This window comes from Pyrgilauda ruficollis, unplaced genomic scaffold, assembly GCF_017590135.1.
Source record: "Pyrgilauda ruficollis isolate IOZ18807 unplaced genomic scaffold, ASM1759013v1 scaffold204, whole genome shotgun sequence".
NCBI classification, from domain to species: domain Eukaryota; kingdom Metazoa; phylum Chordata; class Aves; order Passeriformes; family Passeridae; genus Pyrgilauda; species Pyrgilauda ruficollis.
In genome coordinates this window covers 133,965-158,567 of record NW_024519652.1, presented here as the reverse complement: position 1 = coordinate 158,567, position 24,603 = coordinate 133,965, and the positions used below count along the sequence as shown (strand labels likewise).

Sequence of the window (24,603 nt, the reverse complement as noted above, 5' to 3'; positions counted from 1 at the left end):
TGCTCTGGTGCAGCGTCTGGGGACCCCTTTGGGGGAGCCTTTGATGGGCCATGACACCCCCTCAGCTGTCCTTCACATGGATGTGGCTTTTCCTGGAGTGAAGGGGCCCCTGGGCTCCTCTGCACAGTGGAGGATAGGCACGCACTGCCTCTCACCAGAGACTTTTTCTGCATACACCCAAATCCCTCCTCGACCCCCCTTTGGTGGGAGTCTGTGCAAGCCTAGCAGCAAATAAGCCTGGGGCTATAGCTTCCACCCCTGAAGGTACTTGGCTGGGCCCTGCAGTAGATGCTCTTCCAGATGCTTTGAACAATAGTGTCACTTTTCTTATATCTGTTCCATAGGAGGTTTAACTCACAGTTTAGGGTTTCAGTCAGGAGGCCCAGAATGGGCTTGGATGGTCTTCTGTGCAGCCTTTGTTATATACTTTTGCCATAGTAGACAAAACCATAAAATTTCAGTCTCTGACACATCCTGCCATCAGTGGCATGTCAGGTCTCTGGAAAGATGCTGCCTATGTGCATGAATTATTTTCTCAGCCCCCACAGTCATATGGCCTAAGCACAATTAAAAGCTGAATGCATAATGCACACTAAATACACAGTAGCACTCTGAGAATTAATATGTTTTTTTCCAGAACACATCACTGTGCTCTAAATTGTGGTGTCAGTTATTGTCATCTAGTTCTGTTTTGTCAGAGAATCAGTGAAATCTCCTGTGCCAAAGTATTGCAGTAGTAGCAGGTGGGAGGTGACCTGTAACTTCAGTGCGCTGCCCATCATGTTCTCTGTCATTAGTTCCTTGCTACATCTCCTGTAGCAAAAATTTTGTTTTCCTGCTGCCTTAAAGCTTGGCTTCAATTTAAACATCAATGGACATTGTCTGATGAGAAGATAATATAAACTGAAGAGGCAATTTTAGGCTGACAGTTACATTGGTTGGAGTACATTTCTTGGGACTTAAATTTCAGCTTAGTTTTTAAAGTAAAAGAGTGGAGTGAGATAAAGACCGTGATTCTGACTATTTATTTTCAGGTCTCTGCTTTGAACTGCTGCCTAACCGTGCTCCTGGTGAAGCCAAAAAGCAGGCAAAACAATTTCTCAAATTCCACAAAAGAATTTAAAGTTACAGCACCCCATTAGCTTCCTAAAAGATGAGTCTCCATTCTTTTGAGCTGTTATTGAGCCCAGAATCTCTTAGAGATAAATCATTTTGCTGACAATGACTTGATCTGTTTTTACCATAACTGATGTACTGCTGTCCTGAGATACACTCTAGGGTTTGGGGTGAAAAGGAAAATTAAAACTTGGCAACAAAATCCCATACATTGAGTTGTTCTGGAGTGCGGGTTTCAGCCTGCTGGGTAATCCTACAACCCTGTATAGAACTGAGAGGTATTACATTTTGAGGCCTGGGACTTACAAAAGTCTCCTTTGAGCCCAGGTTTGTGTGGGTTGTTTTTTTTTTAAAGGCACAGGCTCAGCCAGGTACCCTTAGGCACCACCAGCACTTTCCAGTCCACTCATCAAAGAGACTGATTAGCAATGTCTGGTGTGGTGTGTGGAAAAACTGGGAAGTCTGAGACAGGAGGTGAGTGCTGGAGGCTCAACTTGCAAACATGAGACACAGCAGGTCTTATTTCTCATGCCTTTGGTATTGATCTTGGTAAAATTTCAGTTGTCCATGTGGACTCTGAGCTTTTAAAAAAATTATCTTGACAATTTTTATTAAATGGTGTGAAAGTGTGTGTTTTATTGAGAAGGGAAGGAAAGGAAATGCACATTGTGAGTAATTGCTTATAGGTTTCTTATGCTAATGCTGCACATAAATAGTCACCTATTTGTGTGCACTTCATTCAGTGGGAGCAATTGTTCCTATATAATATGTATTATCTGAGGAGTTTGCTGTCTAGATGTGAAATGAGTGATGCCTGCAGAAGACAGAAAGGTTTCAGATCTGATGGACAACAAGTTAACCCACTCTCTGACTATTGAAATACTACTGCTCTGTGTTACAGGAAGAGGAGGCTTCTCACATTGAAAAGAAAGAAAGAAATTACACTGAAAGATCTCCTACATTATTTTTCTGACAGTGTTGTACTTGAGATACATATTCAATTCTTCAAAGTGTTTCTACAACCCCTGTTTCTGGACAAATAGCTGGACTAGCACAAATTATGTGTAATTTTTGATCTGCCCTACTCAGGCCAGTGATGCAGTCTGAATAAATTAAAAGCTTTTGTGGTGCCAAAAAAGGTGGCATGGTTCAATTGGAATGAGTTCAAGGTGTGAAATTTACACCCTTGGACAAAAAGAGTGGAATCTGTTTTCTTTCTGTCTGAAATGAAAAAGGGTTGGTGTGTTTACCCATGGAGATCTCCACTTCCCTTGCTGGTTAAGGTGTTCCTTCACAGCAGAGTTGTGAGAGCTTGGCACAGTGTTCAGACACACAAGTACTGTCTTTTTTTAATTGAATAACAGGATCCTAACTTCATAAAATGTTGTACCAGCCTTTTTTTTTTAGAGATAAAAGGAGGAGAGAAATGTAAAAATACAACTCCTGTAGCTGCAGTGCTTGGCTGCTGTTAAGCTGTGGGACAAGGGAGGAAAATAGCAAAGTCACACTCCTTATTTTATTCATTAGGTCATGAGAGAGTGGGAAGAGGCAGAACGCCAAGCAAAGAGCTTGCCAAAGGCCGACAAGAAAGCTGTCATCCAGGTAAAGGACAATGCAACCACAACCTTACCATCTAGAGCCTCAGTTAAGATGCAAGGGGTGCTGGGTGTGATGTAATTTAATAATCTACTTTATGGAGATTTCATGTTATTCTCTACTCTTATTCCTGTCTATGCTGATGTCTTTTCTGTTTCTGTTGTGATTGATGGTTTTTTCAGCATTTCCAGGAGAAAGTGGAATCACTGGAACAAGAAGCAGCAAATGAAAGACAGCAGCTTGTGGAGACTCACATGGCACGAGTGGAAGCCATGCTGAATGACCGTCGACGCATTGCTCTGGAGAACTACATCACAGCCTTGCAGACTGTCCCGCCCAGGGTGAGTGTGATACCACAAATTCTGCCAGCTGTGTCAAAATCATTGTAGTTGTTCTGGGGGAAATGTAGATGTGCCCAGGTGCAGTCTAGCTTTGGAGCCAGGAGCTCACTGTGCAAGAGCTGTGACAGCAGTCAGACAGTTTGCCTAAATGCATACACAAGCTCCCCATGTGAATACCTGTTTATGGATGGATGCATAATAAAGATACTTAAGCAAATAACATGGAAACTATTTGGCTGTCAGAAATTGTAGCGGTTCACAGATCCTGCAGGAGGATGGTGTTCCTCCAAGTAATGCATATTAGGATACTTCATCATGACAACACGGAGCTTAAAAATAGGATGGTTGTGATTTTTTGTTTTGTTTGTTGAACCGTTGAAGTGTTTGGTGAAGGATCTTGTGAGGATTGTTGGATGGCATGAAGTTAGCACACTGGCAATTTGAAGTTGTCTGCTTTTGATTGATGTAAACATGTACATTCAGAATGCAGATTGAGTGGAATGTAATGACTGTATATCTCTGATACTTATTTCAATACCACAATAGCTGGTCAGTGACCTCCAGAGGAAGAGAATTTGCAAAAAGACTGGGGGAAAGCAGTTTTATGTATCTCTGGCCTCTTGAGCACTTCCTAGATGGGAAAAACACTGTTACACTGCTGGGTCTTTTAGTGAATTTGACCTTATAGGGAATTATACCAATATGGCTAACATGATTACATATTTTCAGTAAATTTCCTTCTGAGGAGAAACCTGTGTATTTGATGACCATGGAAAAGTGATCATTGTCTTAGTGCTTTATCATTGTCATCATAATTGAACTTTTTTCTCCACCCCGTAGTACAAAACTCTCTTGCTTTTACCTGTCTGTCAAGTAAAAATTAAAATCTTTCACTTAGGTAAAAGTGTTGAGGAGTGACTTCAGGATAGTTGTGTGAAGAGTTTCCATGTATTTTGCAGTAGTAATTTGTGGAAAATGAAACTAGTTGATGTTAAATTAGAGGATGTTACTTGGCCTGAGTGTGAGTTGCGTGTTATAACCTCTTACCACAGTGAGGTCGGTGAAAGGCTTGAACTCATTAGGGGACAGATTAGTGAGTTATAAGCTGGGATGTGGCTTCTTTTAAGTAGCTGGAGTCTGTGGCTCAGAGCTGAGGTAAGTATATGGACTGGCTGCGAGTCGTGTTTGCTTTCTTGCATTGTGAGTTTGGGTAGTTCACCAAAGGTAGGGTTCCACATTTGGCTTTGGAGCCAAGTTTTCCTGCTTTGAAGTTCAGCCTTGTACAAATGTAATCCTGTCTGAAAAGTGCCCCAGTAAAATTATTTGATTTCAAGCTGTGTGTGTGTCAGGCTGGAAGCTTGGTTCTTCAGGTATCTCTGGTTGTTGAAGGCTATGATGGGGGCCACACATCACAGCAGAAAGGTGTCTACAGCTGACAAAATGTGGAATGCAGAGGACATTTTGGACAAGTGAATTTCAGCTGCAGAACTCTCTAAGGGAAAAAATGGTTAAGTGACTCTGGGACCAGAAAAACTTTCATTTTGTGCTTGTGTAGCTTGTAGTCAGCTCCCAGGATGTTTAAACTACTGATACATTTCCTGTGTCAGGGGGAGAGCACCAGGCCTGAAAGGCGATATTAGTCCAGTAAAAATAAGTTTTGAAGGTACTGTTTGAAAGACTGAAGTGCATCCTATATTGAGTATATATCCTATATATGTCCTACAAAAGCTAATAATTCTGAAAGGAACAGGCAGCAAGCATGGAGGTAACATTAGCTGAAAGTGCTACCAGACAGGGACTCATCTCAAAATAACAGGGGTGAACAGTTTAAAAAATAACATCTTTAAACAAGTCCTTGTTCAGTTTTGTAGATGGTCTTGTCCTTGCCTTAGCATTTTTTGGTTGTGTGCTCTGTAGCTGATGACAGTTGTGGTGCTGAACTGCTGATCAGGTGCCTGCCAAAGCACTTGAAAACACTGACCTTGAATTCAGCAGGATGATTTGTCTAGTGGTATTGAAAGAGAGGAGGAGGTTTTGAAGGAACTTAGGAATAAACATGTATCATCTTTGGAAGGAGGGTCAAATATCCCAGAAGATATTTAGGGGGTTCCTTAGGGCATTTTCTTAGGCCATGAAGGGCCTTCAGGGAAAAGGACTCAATAGTGACTTCTCATTTTGTGTCAGTAATTGGTGTTGAGAGTCCTTCCCTCGGATCATTATCATCCACTGGCCATTCGGTTTTGGTTGTGTGTTTCTTGCTTCTTGTGGTAGGAGCAACAGCCATTGGTTGAGGCTTGCTGTCTGGTAAAGCTACAGGCTTAAGTTTACCGTCTGATTTAGCTACAGCCTGAGTAGCTGGGGTGTTAGGTGCAGCCTGAGTGACTGGGGTAGCTGCTGATTTGTCTCCCTGCCCCATTGCCTCTATCTGCTGCCCTACAGTATCTAGCAGTGTGCAATAAGCATATGCCAGGGCCCAGCTAACTGCAATGATCCTTTTCTCCTTAAAATCATCATGGCACTTCTCTTTCAAGTATTTCCCCACCCCAGCTGGGTTCAGTATTTGCTCACGTGGCAAGTGCCAGGCTGTAGGGTCAGAAAATTCTTTCAAAGTTTGGCCCATATCCTCCCATTTCCCACACCACTCAGGATTTTCCACACCTAGGTCTATTTCTGGATCAGGGATCTCATCAGCTCCTTTGGACATCTCAGCCCTCATTCTAGACAAACTGCAGATCATATAAAGAAAGCTTACCAGATTAAATACCAGGATGGTGGTATCTTTAACATCCAAGGGAAATGGAGCATTCTCAAAAAGTGACTTAGCAGATTCAAAGGAGAAGAAGGAAAGGCTGAAAAGCCTTATCCCCTGCTCCTCCTCTAATAAGCTGGGTGCAATTACTAATAAATCCCCAAAACTACTAGGCACTAGGAACTGGAATTAGGACGCAGGGTAGGACGAAGAAACCGTAAACCATACATATCTTGAACAGACTCCAGTACTTTTGTAAACTCCCCATAAATCATTATCACCAAGCCCAGCACAATAGCTATTCTAATCTGTGCCTCTCTACCGTAAAAACTATGTGTTAATGACAATACTGGAGCTATCTCTGGATAAGAAAATAAGCCTGGGGACCAGAAAGGTATGAAAACCTCAAAAATGTCTAGAGACCAGAAATGCATGAAGGCCTCCACCCAGAGAGACATCATGAATTCAAGCAACATGGCTACTGACTGCTTTATCCCAATACAAAGTACAACCAAAATACAATCAGTACAGGTTTTTTTCCACTTTCTCAAGCCGCGCATTGGGCGCCAAAAATTGTATTTGTCCTGGTTCAGGACAAATTTGGGAGAAAACTTCCAAAGGGGTTCCTCTTCAAGTGTCCCCTCCCCCAACTGGTTCAGGAAGATTTCCTTGGAAGAAATTGGAAAAAACCTGTTTATTTAACAGGCAAAGTGTTCATCAACACAAAAAATGAACAGTATTAAACAATAAAACCTCTTGCCACTCCAAAAGAGATGACAGACTCAGAAAGTCCCTCTGTGGGCTGTAGCTCAGCTCACTTAGTCTCTTATCAGTCCCTCTGACGCTGGAAATGCCGCGGCTCAGGCCCAGCCCAGTGGGCCACAGGTGTGAGCTGCTGGTGCTCTTCTGGGTTTTCAGTGCAGAGCAGGTTTAAACAGGTCCAAGAAGAAGGAATACTACAGTCCAGGGAACTTCTCTGCCTTAGCTAGCTAAAACTAACTAAAATGCAAAGGAGAGCTCTGTCCTGCTGTCTGTCCATCCGCAGACAGCACAGTCCAGGAGCAGGAATGTTTAGGAGTGAGTGCAGTGTCTGAAAACAAATTGTGCATTTCTTCTCTCCCCTTCCCCATTCACTCTCAGAACCAGTCTTAAAGGTGCAAAACTTATTTCTGGGCTAAACAGATGAATGGGGATACAATTCAGCATCATAAAATCACCTCAGGACAGGCATGTAGAAAAAAAATTAGGGAGGTCAAAGCTAAGTTACAACTTAATTTGGCAACTTTTGTGAAAGATAATAAAAAATGTTTTTACAAATATATTAACGGCAACAGGAAGGGTAAGAACATCCTCGATTCTCCATTGGGTGTGGGAGGGAATTTAGTGACTGCAGATGGAAAGAAGGCGGAGGTGTTTAACGCCTTCTTTGCCTCAGTCTTCAGTGGAAAGACAGCTTGTCCTCAGGACAACTATCTTAAAGGTGCAAAACTTATTTCTGGGCTAAACAGATGAATGGGGATACAATTCAGCATCATAAAATCACCTCAGGACAGGCATGTAGAAAAAAAATTAGGGAGGTCAAAGCTAAGTTACAACTTAATTTGGCAACTTTTGTGAAAGATAATAAAAAATGTTTTTACAAATATATTAACGGCAACAGGAAGGGTAAGAACATCCTCGATTCTCCATTGGGTGTGGGAGGGAATTTAGTGACTGCAGATGGAAAGAAGGCGGAGGTGTTTAACGCCTTCTTTGCCTCAGTCTTCAGTGGAAAGACAGCTTGTCCTCAGGACAACTATCCTCCTGGGCTGGTAGATGGTGTCAGGGAGCAGAATGATCCCCCTGTTATCCAGGCAGGGAACTGCTGAGCTGCTTAGATGTTCATAAATCATGGGAAAAAAGATTGGCTGTGGCACTTGGTGCCATGGTTTAGTTGAGGTGGTGTTAGGGCATGGGTTGGACTCGATGATCTTCAAGATCTCTTCCAACCTAGTGATTCTGTGATTCTGTGAGGGTGAAATCTGGGGAGCAATTGATGATAGCTGAATGACCTAATGAGTTAATCCAGTCTACTACCTGCTTTGTAGGAGCCAGAAGTCTGAATACACTATGAAACCAAACTTCAGCTGCATAGCCAAAGAGAAAATGGGCTTCATGGAAAATGCAACTTTGATACCCTAGCTGTATTTCATTCTGGCAGTTTCCTAGTAAATTAAAAGTGCATTTGATGCAGTTGTGTTGTCTTTGTGAGAGTAATTAGTAACCCTGCTGATAACTTGTTAAGTATTATTAGAAAAATAGTGGGAGTGGGGGGTTCTGGAGTTCTCAAATTATTTTTAAGAAACCCCTTCACTGCCTACTTCAAGTTACATGCTATTAGTATGTTTACTGCAAAAATGGATTCTAAATATTTTAAGTGATGGAGTCTCTTTCTCTAAAGTTGTGAGGAAGAATTTGGATTTAAATTTAAAAAATAAATTAGACTTCTTTATGGAAGTGCTGCATGCATGCAAAAATTCCATGAATCCTTTGTGAATAGCTCCTGTATTGGATCCAAAACTAACTGCAGGTTTTTTTCATGTGTTACATGGATGATTGCCCAGTGCAGTGTCAGAGGTGTGCCTCTGAGTACCACTCAGGGCAGCAGGGGAGAGAGGGAGCACACAGAGGTGAAATTGGATAGTTTCAAGGTGTACAAGAAAATAAAATTAAGCAAAACCAAATATTTGTACTCCTGTTCTCAGAAGCACTGTCATGCAGGCTCACCAGAAACTCAAAATTTGATCTTCTTTCTTGATTCCTGATGCAGCTTAGCTGTGCTGCTGTACTTTGCTGCCTTTGAAAATGGGGTGCAGCTGTTCAGTATCCAGTGTCAAAATAGTATATTGTTTCATCATCCTTGGTGGGCTTACTATAGGAAAGGAGGATTAGTGGCAGCTGGAAGCAATATGCCTCTAGTTTTTAAAACATTTGGAAATTTTCCCCTTAATTTTGTACATTAAATAGGAGAATTCAAATCCATCATTCTCTGTGAGCAGATTGATTCTGTAATTTGCTTGTGTTTCCTCTTTCATGTGCATGTCAAATTTTTTATGTATTTATGTATTCATTTCTAATCTTTGATGGTAAGAGAGGCACATTATCTGTGGGAAGGTGGTGGTGGGTGACAAAGACAAGCAGAAAAGAAAATTGAAATAAAGGGTTTCAGAGGAGGGAAACATCCAGGAAAACTTTGAAAGGTAATTAATTAACCTCTTTATTTTGCACATAAAGTAAGCATATAATCCTTAAAATCAGTTTAAAATGCTTCTCCTCTAATTCAGCACTATTTTACTGAAATATAAATTCTTGCTTAGAAGAGTGGGATCATTAAGATCAACCCTGTAATGTACATTAATCCATCTGATTTTTTTTCCATGTTTTCTTTTCCTTCAGAATTTACTCTGGTACCTTTTATGCTTGGGAGCAGTGCCTGTTGACAGAGCACAGGGCAGGTTGAAACTAGTCCGGTTTGGCTGTTTGGACCGGGAAGAGGAATCTGCAGGGGGGCCCATGCTCAGTGTCTCAGAGTTTGGGAAGCTCAGAGCATTTCCTGCGTCCAAGGAGGTTGCTGTGGAAATATGCAGTTGGAGGCAGGCCAAAGTGTTGCTGCTGAATTGGTGATAAAAATCCTTCTGTGCAGCAGGAAGCAACAGTCCAGCTCTAATACTCCACCCTTTAGCTCTGCTTCTCCAAACCCATTAATTTCCAGCTGTGGAATTCTTCACATATATTTAAATTTGTAGGTTTTTTGTGAAATGGCATGGATTTCAGCTCTGTTTTTGTACAAAGTCAGATTTCAAGAAATGTGGACAGCTAATTCCATTTTCCAGAGTGTCATTTTAAACCCTGGCAGGTTTGTTATATCTAAAATTAAGAGTTTTAAAATAGTGAGCAGAAACAAAATTTTGTCTTAATTTGTCAAAGTTCAGTAAGTTGAAATACTGAAAAACAAATAATGAGATTGAATCAAATAGTTTTCATTTTATTTGGTTGCCAGAGGAGTCCTTGAGATGGGAGGCAAATGTAAGTCTTGGGCACCACTATAGCAATGTGATTTTGATGTGTGAGATAACATGTTTTGTTACAAATTAGTAGAAATTATGAGAAGGCATCTTTAACTCTACAGAACAGGTATGTGGATGGGGATTTATTTTTCTTGCCCATGAGTAAGTGTTTGCATTCATCCAGTTCAGCTTTTCTTGAATGTTTCTAAAATCAGCTATTTCTCCATGAAGAAACATGACCTGCAAGTTAATAATGTAGCAAGTGAAGTATGTACTGAATATGATACACAAGGTATTCAGAATAGTGAATGAAAAGAAGCAATTGTTGCGCATTGCAAGAGCAGTAATTGGAAGGGACTGATGATTGCTTTTTCTCTAAAGACAAGGTAAAATAGCATTGTGAAAGTTTCCCCTCTGGTTTAGAGTAAATTTTGATCAAAATGACAAGCCAGCTTAGAATTCCCCATGGAAATTCCATGGCACAAAGCCAGGAAGTTGTATTTTCAATACACAGACCTGCTATATTATGGTTTTAGTGTGGTTTCTTTGTAGTAAGTATTTTGGACTTCCACGAGAATAGATTTTTTTTCCATGAGGAGAGATTTTAGCCATGCAAACTACATGTGATGTTTGTATTTTCCAAGCTCAATGAAACTGCACTGTTTCATCACTCCCTTAAAATCTGAAATAGCAGATTAGGGTCAGTATAAAGATCATGGTGGGGGGACATCTACATGTTTATATATTTGTATTTATGTGTGTGTTTATATATAACTTGCTAGAAACTGGATTATGGGCATTTTAGATCTCATATACAAGACTACAGAATGAGTCATCTTTCAAATAAGAGACAAGGCATATTCTTTACAGTTCTAGGTAGAACATGAATTCTTAATGGTGCATTGTCACCCTAGGTAATCTGTGTAGCCCAGATACATTGTCTGTGAACCTGTCCACAGGTATCAAATGCATGCAAGTCCCCAGGTATTCAGGAAAGCTATATAAAATAGTACTTCAACAGCATTCTTCAGCATAAATGGGATTTTTAACTAACAACTATAAAATACCCAAAGACATGAGCACATCTGCTGGACAGTTACAATAGCTTGTAAGAAGGACTACAATCAATCTCAGCTGTAGATAAAAACAGGTGTTTGAATCTGCTGAGAAGGGGGAGCTTTGGAATGAGTTTGGTAGGAGCAAACGATGTTACAGTATGCATTTAAAATAGTTGGTCGGTTCACATCTTACTAGGTGTGTCTTTTTTGCTGCAATTGCCTGAATAGTGTGTGCCATGAGACTGTGGATTTAAGCTTCTTGCCAGCCAGCTTCTTGGAGTACACAGTACGCATGTTATTCCTAACTAATCAGCATAGCCCTAGCCTGTTACCTGGATGTGTCTTGGGGGCAAGAAAAGGTGAATTATCAGGAAAGGTAGCTAAATTTTCTGTCTTCAAAATTTTCTTCTTGTTACTAAACTTCCTGGTCTTCTAGCCTTCATTTCAATAGAGCTTTACAATTGACATTTCAGTTGTTTGGCCATTCCCACAAGGTTGTGAGGATTACTCACTTTCCAGCATTTGTCCGTAGTTTCTTGCAACTTCATCTGAGAGTACTTGGCTTTGGTGACTTTAAGTTATTTCCCTAATGAATGTATTTTCAGCAATGGAGACACTAAGTTTAATTCTCTAGCAGGATATGGCTTCACATCTCTGTTTCTGTGTGGCATATCTTCTTCAAATAACCTTTGGCTTGCTTTCCTCAGACATTTTTGGATCTGTTGCTTCTCTTAAACTGAAGAGATTCTGAAATCTTTGGGCTCCATATCTTAGTATTCATCTCTTGTGTAAATGTTAAATCAGTTTAGGCTCTATATTTGTCCATGAATCTAAGTCTTCTTAAAACTTCACCTTCACCCACAGTGTTTCCTGCTTTGGAAGGCTCTGTACAGAGCTTCTGATACTTTTTTTTATCACTTCCATACCTTCTTTCCTGTGTCACTCTCAGTGCCTAGACAGGCTCTTTACCACTTCTGTTCGTTCTTTAATCTGCTGCACAGTAAGGTCATCTTTCTATTCCTTCTCACTGCTCAGCAGCTTCAGGTAGGATGCACAAGCACAGCACCACAGGTGGGAATGGAGAGAAGGGGGACTGCATTTCCAGAACCCATATAATCTCAGAGTTAAAGATGGATGTCTTAGCTGGATACTGGAGATCACTTCCTGTTTTGGCACTGTATTATTGTGCAGATCAGGAAAGTACATAGGAATACATGTCTTAGCCTTCAGTGCTCTGTCATCACGGTGTATATTTTCAAGTTCCCTTCAGCTGCTGATCTTTTCTTTCTTTTTCTTTCTTTGTATTCAGTACATGCCTGAAGGCATATATCCATTTGATTTTACTAACTAATATTACTTGGGAAACACTTCATATTTTTGCAAAATCTGGCATGTAAGCTGAGAAATTTCAGAAAACTGAGAAAATGTCTTTTTTCTTATGGGTTTTCAGTCAGTTGTGTGTTCTGGATGTGTATGTTCTGTACCTTCTTTTCCTCTGTTTTCTCCTCTGGTGGAGTAGAAATAGTGACAGGGCAGGAACATTGTGAATTTTTTTTTCCTTAAGTTTTGCAGTCAAGTTTGGGATTGGTTATTCATAGAAACATAGAAATCTGAATACCCTTCTCAGGAACATTATCTACTGCCTACAACTACTATTTAATGGTGCATCCTGATGGTGTTCAGTTGAGAGGATCTTCCTTATAGCAGTCAGAGTTGCCTTCAGAAAATAGCACCAAGGGCTGCTTGGGATACATCTCCAATGCAAGAAATGAAAACGTGTCATTCTAAACAGATGTGGTTTTTGTTCTTTTTCTTTCCCTGTAGCCTCGTCATGTATTCAACATGCTGAAGAAGTACGTGCGTGCTGAGCAGAAAGACAGACAGCACACTCTCAAACACTTTGAACACGTCCGCATGGTAGACCCAAAGAAAGCTGCCCAAATCAGATCTCAGGTAATCCCCAGTGATGGTTAGTGAGGTTGTGATAGTTCATAACTATTGTGAAATTTCTGTCAACCTATTTTTTATAAAATACCCAACTCCTTTCCATGGACAGCTTTAAATGCAATCAAAACCAATCTGTTTTCTATCAGAAGATTAAGGCAAAGTGATAGAGTAATGTAGGTATGATTTTTTTTCTGAGAAGAACTGAATACAGATTTTTTGTCTATCTGGATCATGAGTCAGTCATGGCCGTGTTCTGAGGAGCCTTCCAGAGCATTAATGCTGAGAGCCTTTGTTAGTGTTTTGGTAAATAATACCTCTGGGAAAACATCAGTATTAGATATAGCAACAACATGTGGTTGTGCTTTTCTCAGCTGAAGAGGCAGAACCAGAAGTGGTGCAGCCATCTGACTGTGACCAGCCTTTCTATAGTCATTGCAGAGGCATTTGTAATGTGTATAAATGTGATTACTGCAATGCACTCGAGCTTAATGTGTTCTTTTAAAACTGCAATGCACTCGAGTTTAATGTGTTCTTTTAAAACAGACACTGCCGTTCATGGTGTTAAACTGCTGAATGTTACTATAGTCCTCAATCCATATGTTTTGGAACATCTTTATCTTGTCTTCATAAATCATAGAGGGCAAGAAAACACTTAAGATTGAAGATGTAGTTGGCTTTCAAAACATTTAAAATTGGAGTGACAATGGATAAGCTGTAAAAACAGTGTACTGGAATCTGTGGAATCTGCTGCTGTTCTCTCTGTAGGATTCAGTGGCAGGCACTGTTCCAGCCACAGTTTTTTAATTGACTGACATCACTAAAAGAAAAATCAAAACCATGTACCTCCCTGGATGGCAGATTAGATTTTCAAACATCTGTTTCAGCCAAATGTGTACATTGAGATCATGCTGTCTTGAAATTGCTGGAGTGAGAAAGGCACACTTTTAAAAGTCTTCTGCAGTGACTGTTGTCTTTGCCTTGTCTTAAGCATCTATCATAACTTTTTTTTTCCAAGTCTCATTGGATTATTTAATAACAAAAATCAGTGAAATTTTGCAGAGTGCAGGTTGTGTGGCAGCACTAGTGAAGAATAGAAACTGATGTATAAATACAAGAAGTGTAGTGAGTGTATTGTCAAACATGTCATTGTAGGAATAAGTATTGATATAGCATCTCTGTGTCTAGAATTGGTCAGATGGCTGGGGAGATGTAGCCTGGGAGTTCTGTTTGTGAAATGTTTTTCAGTGGAAAATGGAAAACAAAATATTTTGTTCAATAGCGTAAATATTCAGATTTGAAGAAATCATGCTGCTGTTTCATTAAAATTGCTGTCTGCAACCCATTTTACTTGTTAGGCCTAATTATCTTGTCAGTCTTCTAAGATGCACCTCAATTTCTCCTTCTACTGAAGAAAGGTGATACTGGTGAAGAGTACCCTGGGGGAGCACATATCATATGATGTTGTAACTCAACCTGTAACAATGTGAGGGCATTTGAGACCCTAGAGCTGTAATCAAATGAGAGGATGCAGTAATGCTTCTGGGTGGAAATATTTTTGTTTGCAGCTGAAATGTTTGCAATTCGTAAATGTTACCTGTTTTTTCCTTTAGAGAGCAGTTTCTTTTCGCAGTATTGGATTAGGAAATAAATAAATAAATACAAACACCTGAAACATTTTGATGCAGCAATCACTGTGCCTCACTTGGTTTACATGTTATGTGAAAACTTGAGAGTATGGGTAAATGTAAATGTTGCTGAAGGTATAATGAAGCTGTGGATTTCTGCCACAATAGCTGCTTGTATGCATGTTCTGCCCCACAGCAGATGTAAACCCCTACTTTAAATTACTGCACTTCCATGGGATTTCAGGTGGCTATGGAAGAGCATCTAGAATAGCATTTTTTTAGCAGCTGTGGGAGAGAGATGAGTTTTGTAATAGGTTTGACAGTTTTGATACATAGAGTATATTGAAATCTTATACCTGCACAAGTGAAAACAGTCTTGCTTCCTGTAATCTATGAAATTTGTGATAATGTCAAATTATCCATAGTATTCCCCTCCTTCGAATACTTTTGTTTCCATAGGTTATGACACATCTACGTGTGATATATGAACGCATGAACCAGTCTCTCTCCTTCCTCTACAATGTGCCTGCTGTTGCAGAGGAGATCCAGGATGAAGTTGGTATGCAAACTATTAATGTAGAAAAAGACATATTTCTGTGATGACGAATTACCACCAAAAGCAAAAATACATAATCTCACTTTTCCTATTGATATACTACCTCAGTTGAAAAACAGAAGAGTAAACCTGGCAACATTCTTAAATTTTAAATTAAATTATAATGAACCCTTGGAAGACAAATCCTGTATAACACATGCAGTGGCATCATCATACTGCTGTAAATGTCTTCCCTGAAATATGTTAATTGACATTTGGAGCCTTCCATGCTATAGGGATGCAGCAATTGACTATGAGATTTAGGCAAACCCTATTCTTTGGATATTTAGTTTACCTGGTAAGTATTTACATGATATAGACCATTTGGAAATCCCACAACTAAAAAATTGGTTGCAGAACCAAGCATCTGAGAAAAGTGTAGGTATGAACTTGGCCGTATCCTGGTGGTTATGCATTTTAGTTCTTGGTTAGTTATCAAATTGATATCTCTGCTCCTCCCATTTTTTCCAGCATACAAGCTGGACTGTGGATGAATCTGATAGCAACAGACCTATGTTTGCCTCTTCCCTGAGAGCTGTAATGGCAGATAGCTGTGAGGGAGAATGGCCTTTCCTTCCATCCAAATTTCTGCCCTTGGCTGTGGCACTCCTGAAGCACAGAGATCTCCAGTACAGCGCTCAGACTTTGCCGTTTGCTGCTATTGCACCAAGGCAACTGCACTCAGTTTTGGCTATCACATTGCTAATGTTTGCCTTTAAGAAAAATAACATATGGTTAAGTGTAAAGATCAGAGATGGGACACTCATTTTTGGAGCAGCTTTTTTGCACAAGTTGTGGCAGTAAGTGGCAGTTAATGTATTAATTTCACTAATAACCAGGTTCAGCTGAATAAATAAGCCATCAATTTCTTCAAAATACAAGGGAGGGAGGCGTTCCACTGTAGTAAGGATTAGGATGCATTTAAGACACAGGGAAGGATGGACAGGAAATAGTGGTGGATTCATTTGCCCAAAGCATGAGTTATGATGGAGATGTGCTTCTACTTGAGAAGGCTGGAGATGAGATCAAGAAATAGTGGAAGGGTTTGGGAGGCAGCCAAAAGATAACTGGTAATTGCCCTTAACTGTGTGTTTCTATGCTCCACAATTATAAGGCACAATCAACAGTCTCAGTCTGTGGATGTAGAGTCATTCAGGGAGGAACAACATCTTACTGATAATTTGAAAGCATATAATTTCTGTACAAAGAAGATGTCAGTACTCTGAGGTGTTTGAGATGCTCAGTTACTTTTCTTTTTGCACTTCTATCATTCCCTTGGGGTTTTTGCTTCAAATTTCAATTTCTTCTATTCTTAATATGTTGAGGCTTGTTGTTGAGGACATGCTTGTAAATTTTGTTCTCTTTTCTATGTACTGAAGTGGAACAAGAATTCCAGAATCTTTGAAGTGGCATGAGACCAAAAGTCTAGGAACTGCTGAGTGGTTTACAAGAATCTGACTCCTAATTTCAAACGTAATACTAATTTTTAGGGGCAAAAAAGAGCCTAAAATTACTAAGGTATTATTTCCTAATAAGTTTACAGCAGCTAAGAAATCACAAAGAAAATGTTTGTTATAGTCTCTTGAGCAGTTTTTCCTTACCTAGGATGTTTTTTTCTTTTTGAGGTTTAGGCTGTGCTAAAAACTGTTCAATGCATTGCAAAGTTTAAAGCAATTAAAGCAAAGTTCTCATAATTGGGAGTTAGTGAGCAGCACAAATTAAAGTGTTGTCTTTTCTGGGTAAAATATCAGATCTAGATAAAATAGTTTTCCATAATGCAGTGTGCTTCAGTATCAGTGTTCTTGTTGATAATATTGTCTGTATTCTTTGTTTTACATGTTGATATTAATGAACGTTTGTGAAGCTCATTCTCATGTGTTCAAGAAGACAGTATCCTTCTAGCTTTGAGCCTTCTAGCTCTGATCAACCTGTTGCAATTTCTCTTCTGAAATTACTGAATTTCTTAGTCTCTGTACTCTTCCTAAACCCATGGAAAAGGACATCTATTACAGCTGTAAAATCTGTGGAGAAATAAACTTCTAATAAAACTTCACCTTGTAGCATTCCCAAGAAATATTACAACTCTCATTAAAAAGACAGATGTTTGATTAAATACCTGTTGTTGGAATCATTGACTTAGAAAGTCTGAGTCAGAAAATCTGAAAAATAAACGAGGTAAGAACATCTCACACAGAGTGTCTGACTAATAATTACATATAGGCAGACACGGTTGAAAATAGTTCATTTTCTTTCTTGATTATAGTTTTAGTTTCTACTTCCACTCTGCTGTAGAGTTCTTCATGAAAGGTTTTTACCTTGAGGAATGGATACTCTTTGCTTTAAATAACAGAGCTCTGACAAAAGTAGTTTTTCCCTGAATTGAGCATGCTCTATAAGCAGCAATACAAATTATATCTAGTTTGCTATGAATTTGTCCCATGGGTTTAATTCTTCTTACATATAATGTGGTGCTGTTTTTCACTCTATTTTTCCTATTACTAAAAATATTATGACCTATTTTTGCACAGTTAATCAGATAAATCACAGTCCAGCTGTTGGACATTTGGAGTTTCCTTAAAATACAGACTATGTTTGAAGTTCCTACCTTAAAAGGCAGGCTTACAGCCATTGTTTTAATGTGCAAAATCCAAAATAAAAAATCTGGCTTCTATGCTTAAAACAGGCTTTTATGCCTTTCTTGTTATTTTCATAAGTCCAGCAAAGATGGTGGTAGGAATTTAGGGTAAAATTTAACAGAGTTTTAGTCCATACCTGCAGAGTTTTAGTCCATCACCAGCTGATGCCCACTGGCTTTAACAGTGGGTGTCATAGGAGCATATAGATAGTTGGAAGACTCACAGCACTCCAGAGGGTAGAAAACAGCACTTAAATTAAGTGAGGGCTTTCATCCTAAGCATTTGACCATTGTGTAATGTGCAAATGCCCCAGAAGGGTTTCAGGTGCTGTAATGCAGCAGCAAATTCCAGGTGTGTGGGAAAGGATATTGCTGGCTGTCTGTTGTTCATGTTGGGGCAGAGGAAAAGGAGCCAGTCTGAGAGTTGCAGAAAGAGGTCACCTGACCATGGTTGTTCTGAAAAAGCTTGGAAAGAATAAGCAGGTCATTTGGGTAGGAGATGGGCATTCTGGCTGCAGATGATTTCTCAAGGGACAGTGATGTAAATGTGTTTAAAAAGAGGTTGCTCTCAGCAATTGATGTAGTTCTTGGTGATAAATGGAGTTTCTTATGAGCAGGAGTGGCACAAAAAGCAATCTGAGCAGATTATTTGCCTGCCTAGGTATTTGTACTCACCTTTTCTCTCTGATAAATCTCATATACTATTTAACACCCAGAAAAAGCAATAGTAGGCTTTAAGCGAAATCAGTAGTTCCTTCGAGCACATCCTGCTTTAAATCCTTATTTGATTAGATTGCTTATCCATCTATTTAAAAGGCAATTTATTGCAGAGTGGCACAGCAGGCATAGCTTCTGAATCAGAAACTATGTCAGAGCTTTGTGCATTAGTCATGTGGGTAGGTAAGTGATCTGAATTTTTAATTCCGTGTTTGCTACTTGTTTCCAAATTGTGTCCTCAGCTTCAACTTTTCTAGCCCACCACTGTTGCAGCGAACTCTCCACGTGTTGAGGGACGAGGCTTGACTCCATTTCAGAAGGCTGATTTATTATGTTAAATATTATATTAAAATACTACATTAAGACTATACTAAAAGAACAGAGAGATCAGAAGGCTACAGCAAGAAGAGAACAGAATAGAATAACGAAATCCTGTGACTGCTCACAGCCTTGGCACAGGTGGCTGTGATTGGTCATCAATGGAAAACAATCCACATGGACCAATCACAGATGCACCTGTTGCATTCCACAGCAGCAGATAGTTATTGTTTACATTTCTCTCCTGAGGCTCCTCAGCTTCTCAGGAGAGGAAAAATCCCAGCAAAGGATTTTTCATAATATCACGGCTACACACCACTGAGGAAATATTAAGCACTGTAGCAGTACCACAGCAGTATTGTACCTAAGCTCAGAACCATTCAGTTATGAGCAATAAGTAAAAGAATATTATTTCAACTGTCTCTTGACAGATAACATCAAACTATTGTTATTTTATTATTCTGTTCCACTCTCCCTGTCCTGTTGTTCTGCAGCAGTTTTTGGGTGCCACATGCATATTACTTGCCTACAAGAGAAGGCAAACCCAGGCTGACCCCAAATCACTGCCTGCTTTCAGATATATATATATAGTGTACTGTGGGTCAGGTGCTATTTTAAACATTTGTATGCTCCAACTTAGCATGACAAAATTTGAAACGAGACATTTGCCTCTTGACATTTGCCATGCAAGTTCCTTTGAAGATTTTTGTAAGTGTTTTTAGAAGCAGCTGCAGACTCAAACTCAAGATGTCTGAAGACTTCCTTTCTTTTAACACTTCCTCTTTAATCATTAGGCCCAATACCTATCTGAGTGGAGGGCAAAGTTAGTGCTGCCCTCAGCTGGTTCTGGTCTTTCAGCATTTTTTAGACTAATTTTGGTTCTTTGTTTATAGTTTGTAATTTTGACCTGTAGTCAATCCACAGCCTTTCTGCATTTCTTGCCATGAGTTGAATTAGGATGGTGTTTCCGATCATTCTGTGGTATCCTTGTTAAGAGGTTTAATGATATTAGTTTCTTGCCGCAGGCTGACAGTTCAAAACTACAACCAGGGTGATCTGGGGACTGATAACTGCAAAACCAAAACATGCTCTTGGAGACTTTGCAAAAGCAAATTCTGTATCTTGTCTTGTTTGGTGCTATTTCTTTTGTGATTGTTCTCTTCATCCTCTCCCTTAAAATGCTATTTTGAATATGTAATTAGTAATGTCTGTCAGACTGCAATGGGACTTCTCAGTGTCTTTTTTTTCTGTAACTCTTCCTTGTTGTTCTGTCTTAAAATTTATCTGATGGGAAGAATTCCACCTTCAAAAATGTTAAAGATGTTGAAGCAATAATTAGGATTTCTGAACCTTTATTTGAAGTTGGGTTGCACTATCAAGGTATCAGAATAATAAAGGGTAGTTGACTTACAGTGACTGTGTCAAAAGCTTGTTTAATGGTTTACAAGAATATTGTAATGGGATTATAAAGAATGGTGTAGTCCATATCAAGTAAGAACAGTAATTACCTTGTAACTCCATTTGAGTGTGTTGGACTAGAAAATTCTTGAAATTGCTTTTTGTTTGTAGAGATGGAAGCTCTAGGCTGCTTAATAGGAGCCAGTTCTAGTCTTCCTCTATAGGAGCCAGTTCTAGTCTTCCTCTAAAACTAGAGGCAAAAATGCTGGTAGCATCTGATTGATGCTATAATGTCATGCATCAGAGTGCTTATAATGCCTTAATTTTTTTTTTCTGGTAAAGTAAAACAGTGTTTTTGAGGCATGGGTAAATGAATTAGCACTCCACGATTTATCTGCACTGAGACAGACCATGTTCAGTGAACTGGCATAGAGAAAAATAAAGAATAGCCACCAGTGGTGCTCATCATCAGGGCAGTTGGGTTTTGCACTAGTTTATGAATGTGCTTCATCCAGACAAGGAAAATAGAGTGAGCATTTGCAGTAGTTGCAAAAACCCATAGATGGGGAAAGTTGGACAGTTTCTGTTCAGTTTTGTACTTCCTGCTATTCTGGAGATCAGTGGAATTGTCATTTTTGAATTGCCCCAGGCACTTGGCTAGTACTGTATAGGGGAGTGTTCAATATTGGATGCAACGAAACATTATCTTTTTCAAAGCAGAAGTATTGAGTTTCCACCCTCATCTCTTTAAAACCAGCACATTTTTCTGTGACAGCAAGTATTCCACTGAGAACTTTAAGCGGTTTGTGGAAGTAGGACAATAGTATGTAGGTCTTACCTAAGGTTCTGTAAAACCTGCCTTCTAGTTTTAAATAATCTGTTTGGTGTGTCTGGGCTGTGTCATACAAGCCCATGTTCCTGCTCTTCTGCTCTGCCCTTTGTGCCCATAAGTGTAATGCAATCGAAACAAGAAGTCAAAAGCAGCCTTCGGAGAATGTGTATTTGCACAGGTATGCTGAAGTGACTTCCAGCACTAACTATGTCTGTGTTTTCTCCCCATAATTGATTTGACATATTTATGTGTATCCGGTAACCTCAGCTTTTCAAAGAAAAATTTGAATTTTCTGTGGTTATTTGCCTTTAATATTCTCCCTTGAAGGCCTATAGCATTCAGTCAAAAAGATGGTTTGTTAGGATTCTAGCAGAATATATATTGTTGCACCAGTGGTTAAAAATAGCAGAGTCCTTCCACAAAAGCAAATGAATTCTGTGTTAAACTTTTCCACAGCAACATTGAGATAGATTTTGTATGCTTAAATATTGACATATGGCCCAAGTGGAGAGCCTGATGAGCAATTAAGATCTTTACCACCCAAGGACATTGGTTTTTAAAGCATTTGACTAATTCATATACATATATATACACGCATACTCTGAAGCTTTTTTTTTCCCCAAGTGTTGTTTTTTTCTTTAATCATCACAAGCCTTTACTAAGCTATCCGTTTTGCCACTTTGTTATCTCTATAAAATATTCTTACAATTATTTAAATACCATAAATAATAAAATGTCATTTGTTGGAGCAAGGTGATGTATGACGTTTATGTAGGGAATCAGCCAATGTCACAGAAGCACAGAATGCCTGAGGTTGATGGAACCTCTGGAGGATGGAGGACATCTGCACCATTCCCTCTGCTAAAGCAAGGCCACCCAGAGCCAATTGCCAGTGTTTGGTCACCCTCACAGTGAAAAAGCATTTTTAAGAGACTCAGCTCTGTCTGCTAGTAAGATATGACCTTTGCTTCAGTAGAGGAGATAACGAAAAAGTCCTGGAAATAAATCCAACGTTTTCTTCCTCTAAGTATCTCTTATTTTTTGTCAAGATTATTTAACTGTCAAAGAAAATCAGGTGGAGAATTGTAGATGATTAAACTAGATATAAATGCACATCACTGACGCTGATGTTCTCAAGTGCTTTCATTAGCAATGTACTATATCCTCCCCATCTTTTTATAGCTAAATGGGCTATTGTGTGCTATCATGGGCACTAATGTTCTCCAGAAAAGACATGAATCCTTATTTTTGTGTGCACAAGCCCTCTTTCCATCTCATAAATATTGTGAACATGACTTCAGTCAGTAAAAGAGCCAGTTTCCTCCAGGGCGCACAGATACTGGGAAAAGGATAAATTACTTCAGGTGGCTTTGGATTGAGGTGGTTTTTCCTTAAAGGAAAGATACAGGACATCTTGTTTTCCAATTCAGAAATATAGTCAGAATACAAACTTAATAGAAGTGACTAAGTTTATTAAGATAAAATTTTCCTTTGGTTTGAATAATGCTGTTCTGTTTCACTTGCACTTTAAAAAATCTAGTCTCATGATCCACATGTTAGAAAACTGATAATAATCATAGACTTGTAAATTATAAACGAAGTAATTTTTACATTTTCTGAGCATCTGCTATTTCAGTAAGTATTTAAATCTTTCACTCTAAATAATTCATCTGTTTGCAGGAGAGGTTTAAAGGTGTTGCCTTGGTTTTTTTCAGGAGCTGATGGTGAGATCACTCTGCCCTGCATTGATAGATCCTTCTTGACGACCTTATTCTGTGACCTTTCAATTACTTTAGCCTGAAGTATTTTTTTGTACACACTTCTCTTTTGATAAAAAGTTGCCATCCCCACTACAGATCCCACAGGGAGTTCATGATCATGAGACCACTCCGGGCTCACAGTGGCAAAAGGTTGAGGCTGAGACAGTGTCCACTTAACATCTTCTTTTGATACCCCTCTGGAAGAATCTACAGTCACCTTGTGCACAATGGAAAATATGCATTAGACTTGGAATAATTGTCCAGTTATTAATTGTATTCTATCCTGGCTTTTTCTTATTTTATTGGATACTTGTGAATTTGATCAGGATTCTTCTGAATCACCAGTCATTTTCTGGTGTCATGAATACAGTAGACTGGGAAATTCTGTCTTGGAGAGCCTTGTTTCTGCAAGGAGTAGGATTACTATTATATGAAAATGTTGTATTTAAAGGAATGTGTATATTATTTTAAATTGGTATACTGGATATATTTTGTTTTAAAAAGCATGATAGGTCAGGATTACCTTATAGCTACAGATTTGCTCTTAAATATCTAGTTGAATTATTTCCTGTTCTTTTGTGTCTTCAGTGAAAAGCCTAAAGTCAAGCACTCACTTTTGAGATGATGCAGAAAAAGCATGTGGTGATACCAGCATGTTCTCTTTACAGCCTGAACCAACATGTTCTTTTTAAAGGCTTTTAGGCTTTTTTTTAAGTCTGCTTTTAGTCTTATGAAGTCTTACACTTTCTCATTAGTATTTCCTGATAATTGTTTCTAGTGTTATGCTTTAAGGAGCTCATATGTTAGTTCATCACGTGCCAAATTTAAGATGTAATTTTTTTTTTTTTTTGACAGATAACTAAAGTCTGAAAACATCTTCCAGTTGTCCAACTTTCAGATATTAACTGAGAGCAGGTGACTTTCCAAATGCATAGCTCCAGTCAGAGGGGAGGCTCTGGCTTTGTAAAATGTTGCCTGCTTACAGAAATCTCACTATACTGAGCTATTGGAGATTTTTTTGATACACTGAATATATGTGTAATTTTTTTCATAAATATGTCATCTTAAATCAAGTTCATTATGTCAGTGTCCACGAGTACTGAAGCAGCCCAAAATTGTGGGATCACAAACACTCCAACATCTTCTGCTTCATTTGTGCTGTTGAATGATGGATTTTCTTTGCCCAGTTAACATGTTTTGGAAATACAGTTGTGTCATTCTGTGTGATTTACTCTAAGATCAGATTCCTGGTAGGAGGTCTTGGACTGTCAGAGAAACAAAGGAATCATCCTAATTCTTACCTGCTGGTAAATTTCAAGTCTTCATTGACAAGCAGTTACAGACTAATTATATTAGCACAAGGTAATACAGTTTTGTTACAAATCTAGTGCGTCAGTCTCTGGAATTGTTATCCAAAGGGATTTAAACACTGAAGTCTGAACTGCATCACTGTGGGCAGGTATCCTGAGGGGGATGGCAAAATAAGCCTCTTAATGCCAATGGTGCACTAAATTTTGTTTTGAAGCATAGCTTGCTTTCCAGAAGTGCAGAGGGAGAATTCACAGCTGTTTATTATGGTCAAGAGTATCTGTAGTGTTCTTCTTTGGCAAGTTGTTATTGTTGGGATATAAAAGGAAAAAATTACAGAGGATATGTGATTTTACAGAATGGCTGGGTTGATAGAGATGTTGCTGTAATATTCTGCCAGTTCCCATGCACATGGGATTACAAATGATCTTTCATCAATGCAGCTTTCTCCTGCCTGTGATTCTCATATACCAAACTTCACTGAAAAATGAATAGTGATGCTTGGGCAGGGTTCCAGTTCTTGCTCTGTTCTGCTTCCTCCTTTTAGATCATGTGTATGAAA

General features: G+C 39.1%; 1 protein-coding gene across 4 annotated transcripts in view; it reads left to right on the top strand.

Annotated features, from left to right (window-relative positions):
* LOC121353422 (amyloid beta precursor protein) overlaps positions 1–24,603 on the top strand; it is a 207,373-nt gene that overhangs the window by 143,518 nt on the left and 39,252 nt on the right. For all 4 annotated transcript variants that reach the window (XM_041467270.1, XM_041467269.1, XM_041467268.1 and 1 more), the window contains 4 exons: positions 2,644–2,718; positions 2,895–3,053; positions 12,731–12,859; positions 14,938–15,037. In XM_041467270.1, the coding sequence (XP_041323204.1) occupies positions 2,644–2,718; positions 2,895–3,053; positions 12,731–12,859; positions 14,938–15,037 (463 nt within the window). The remainder of the gene's footprint in view (positions 1–2,643; positions 2,719–2,894; positions 3,054–12,730; positions 12,860–14,937; positions 15,038–24,603) is intronic.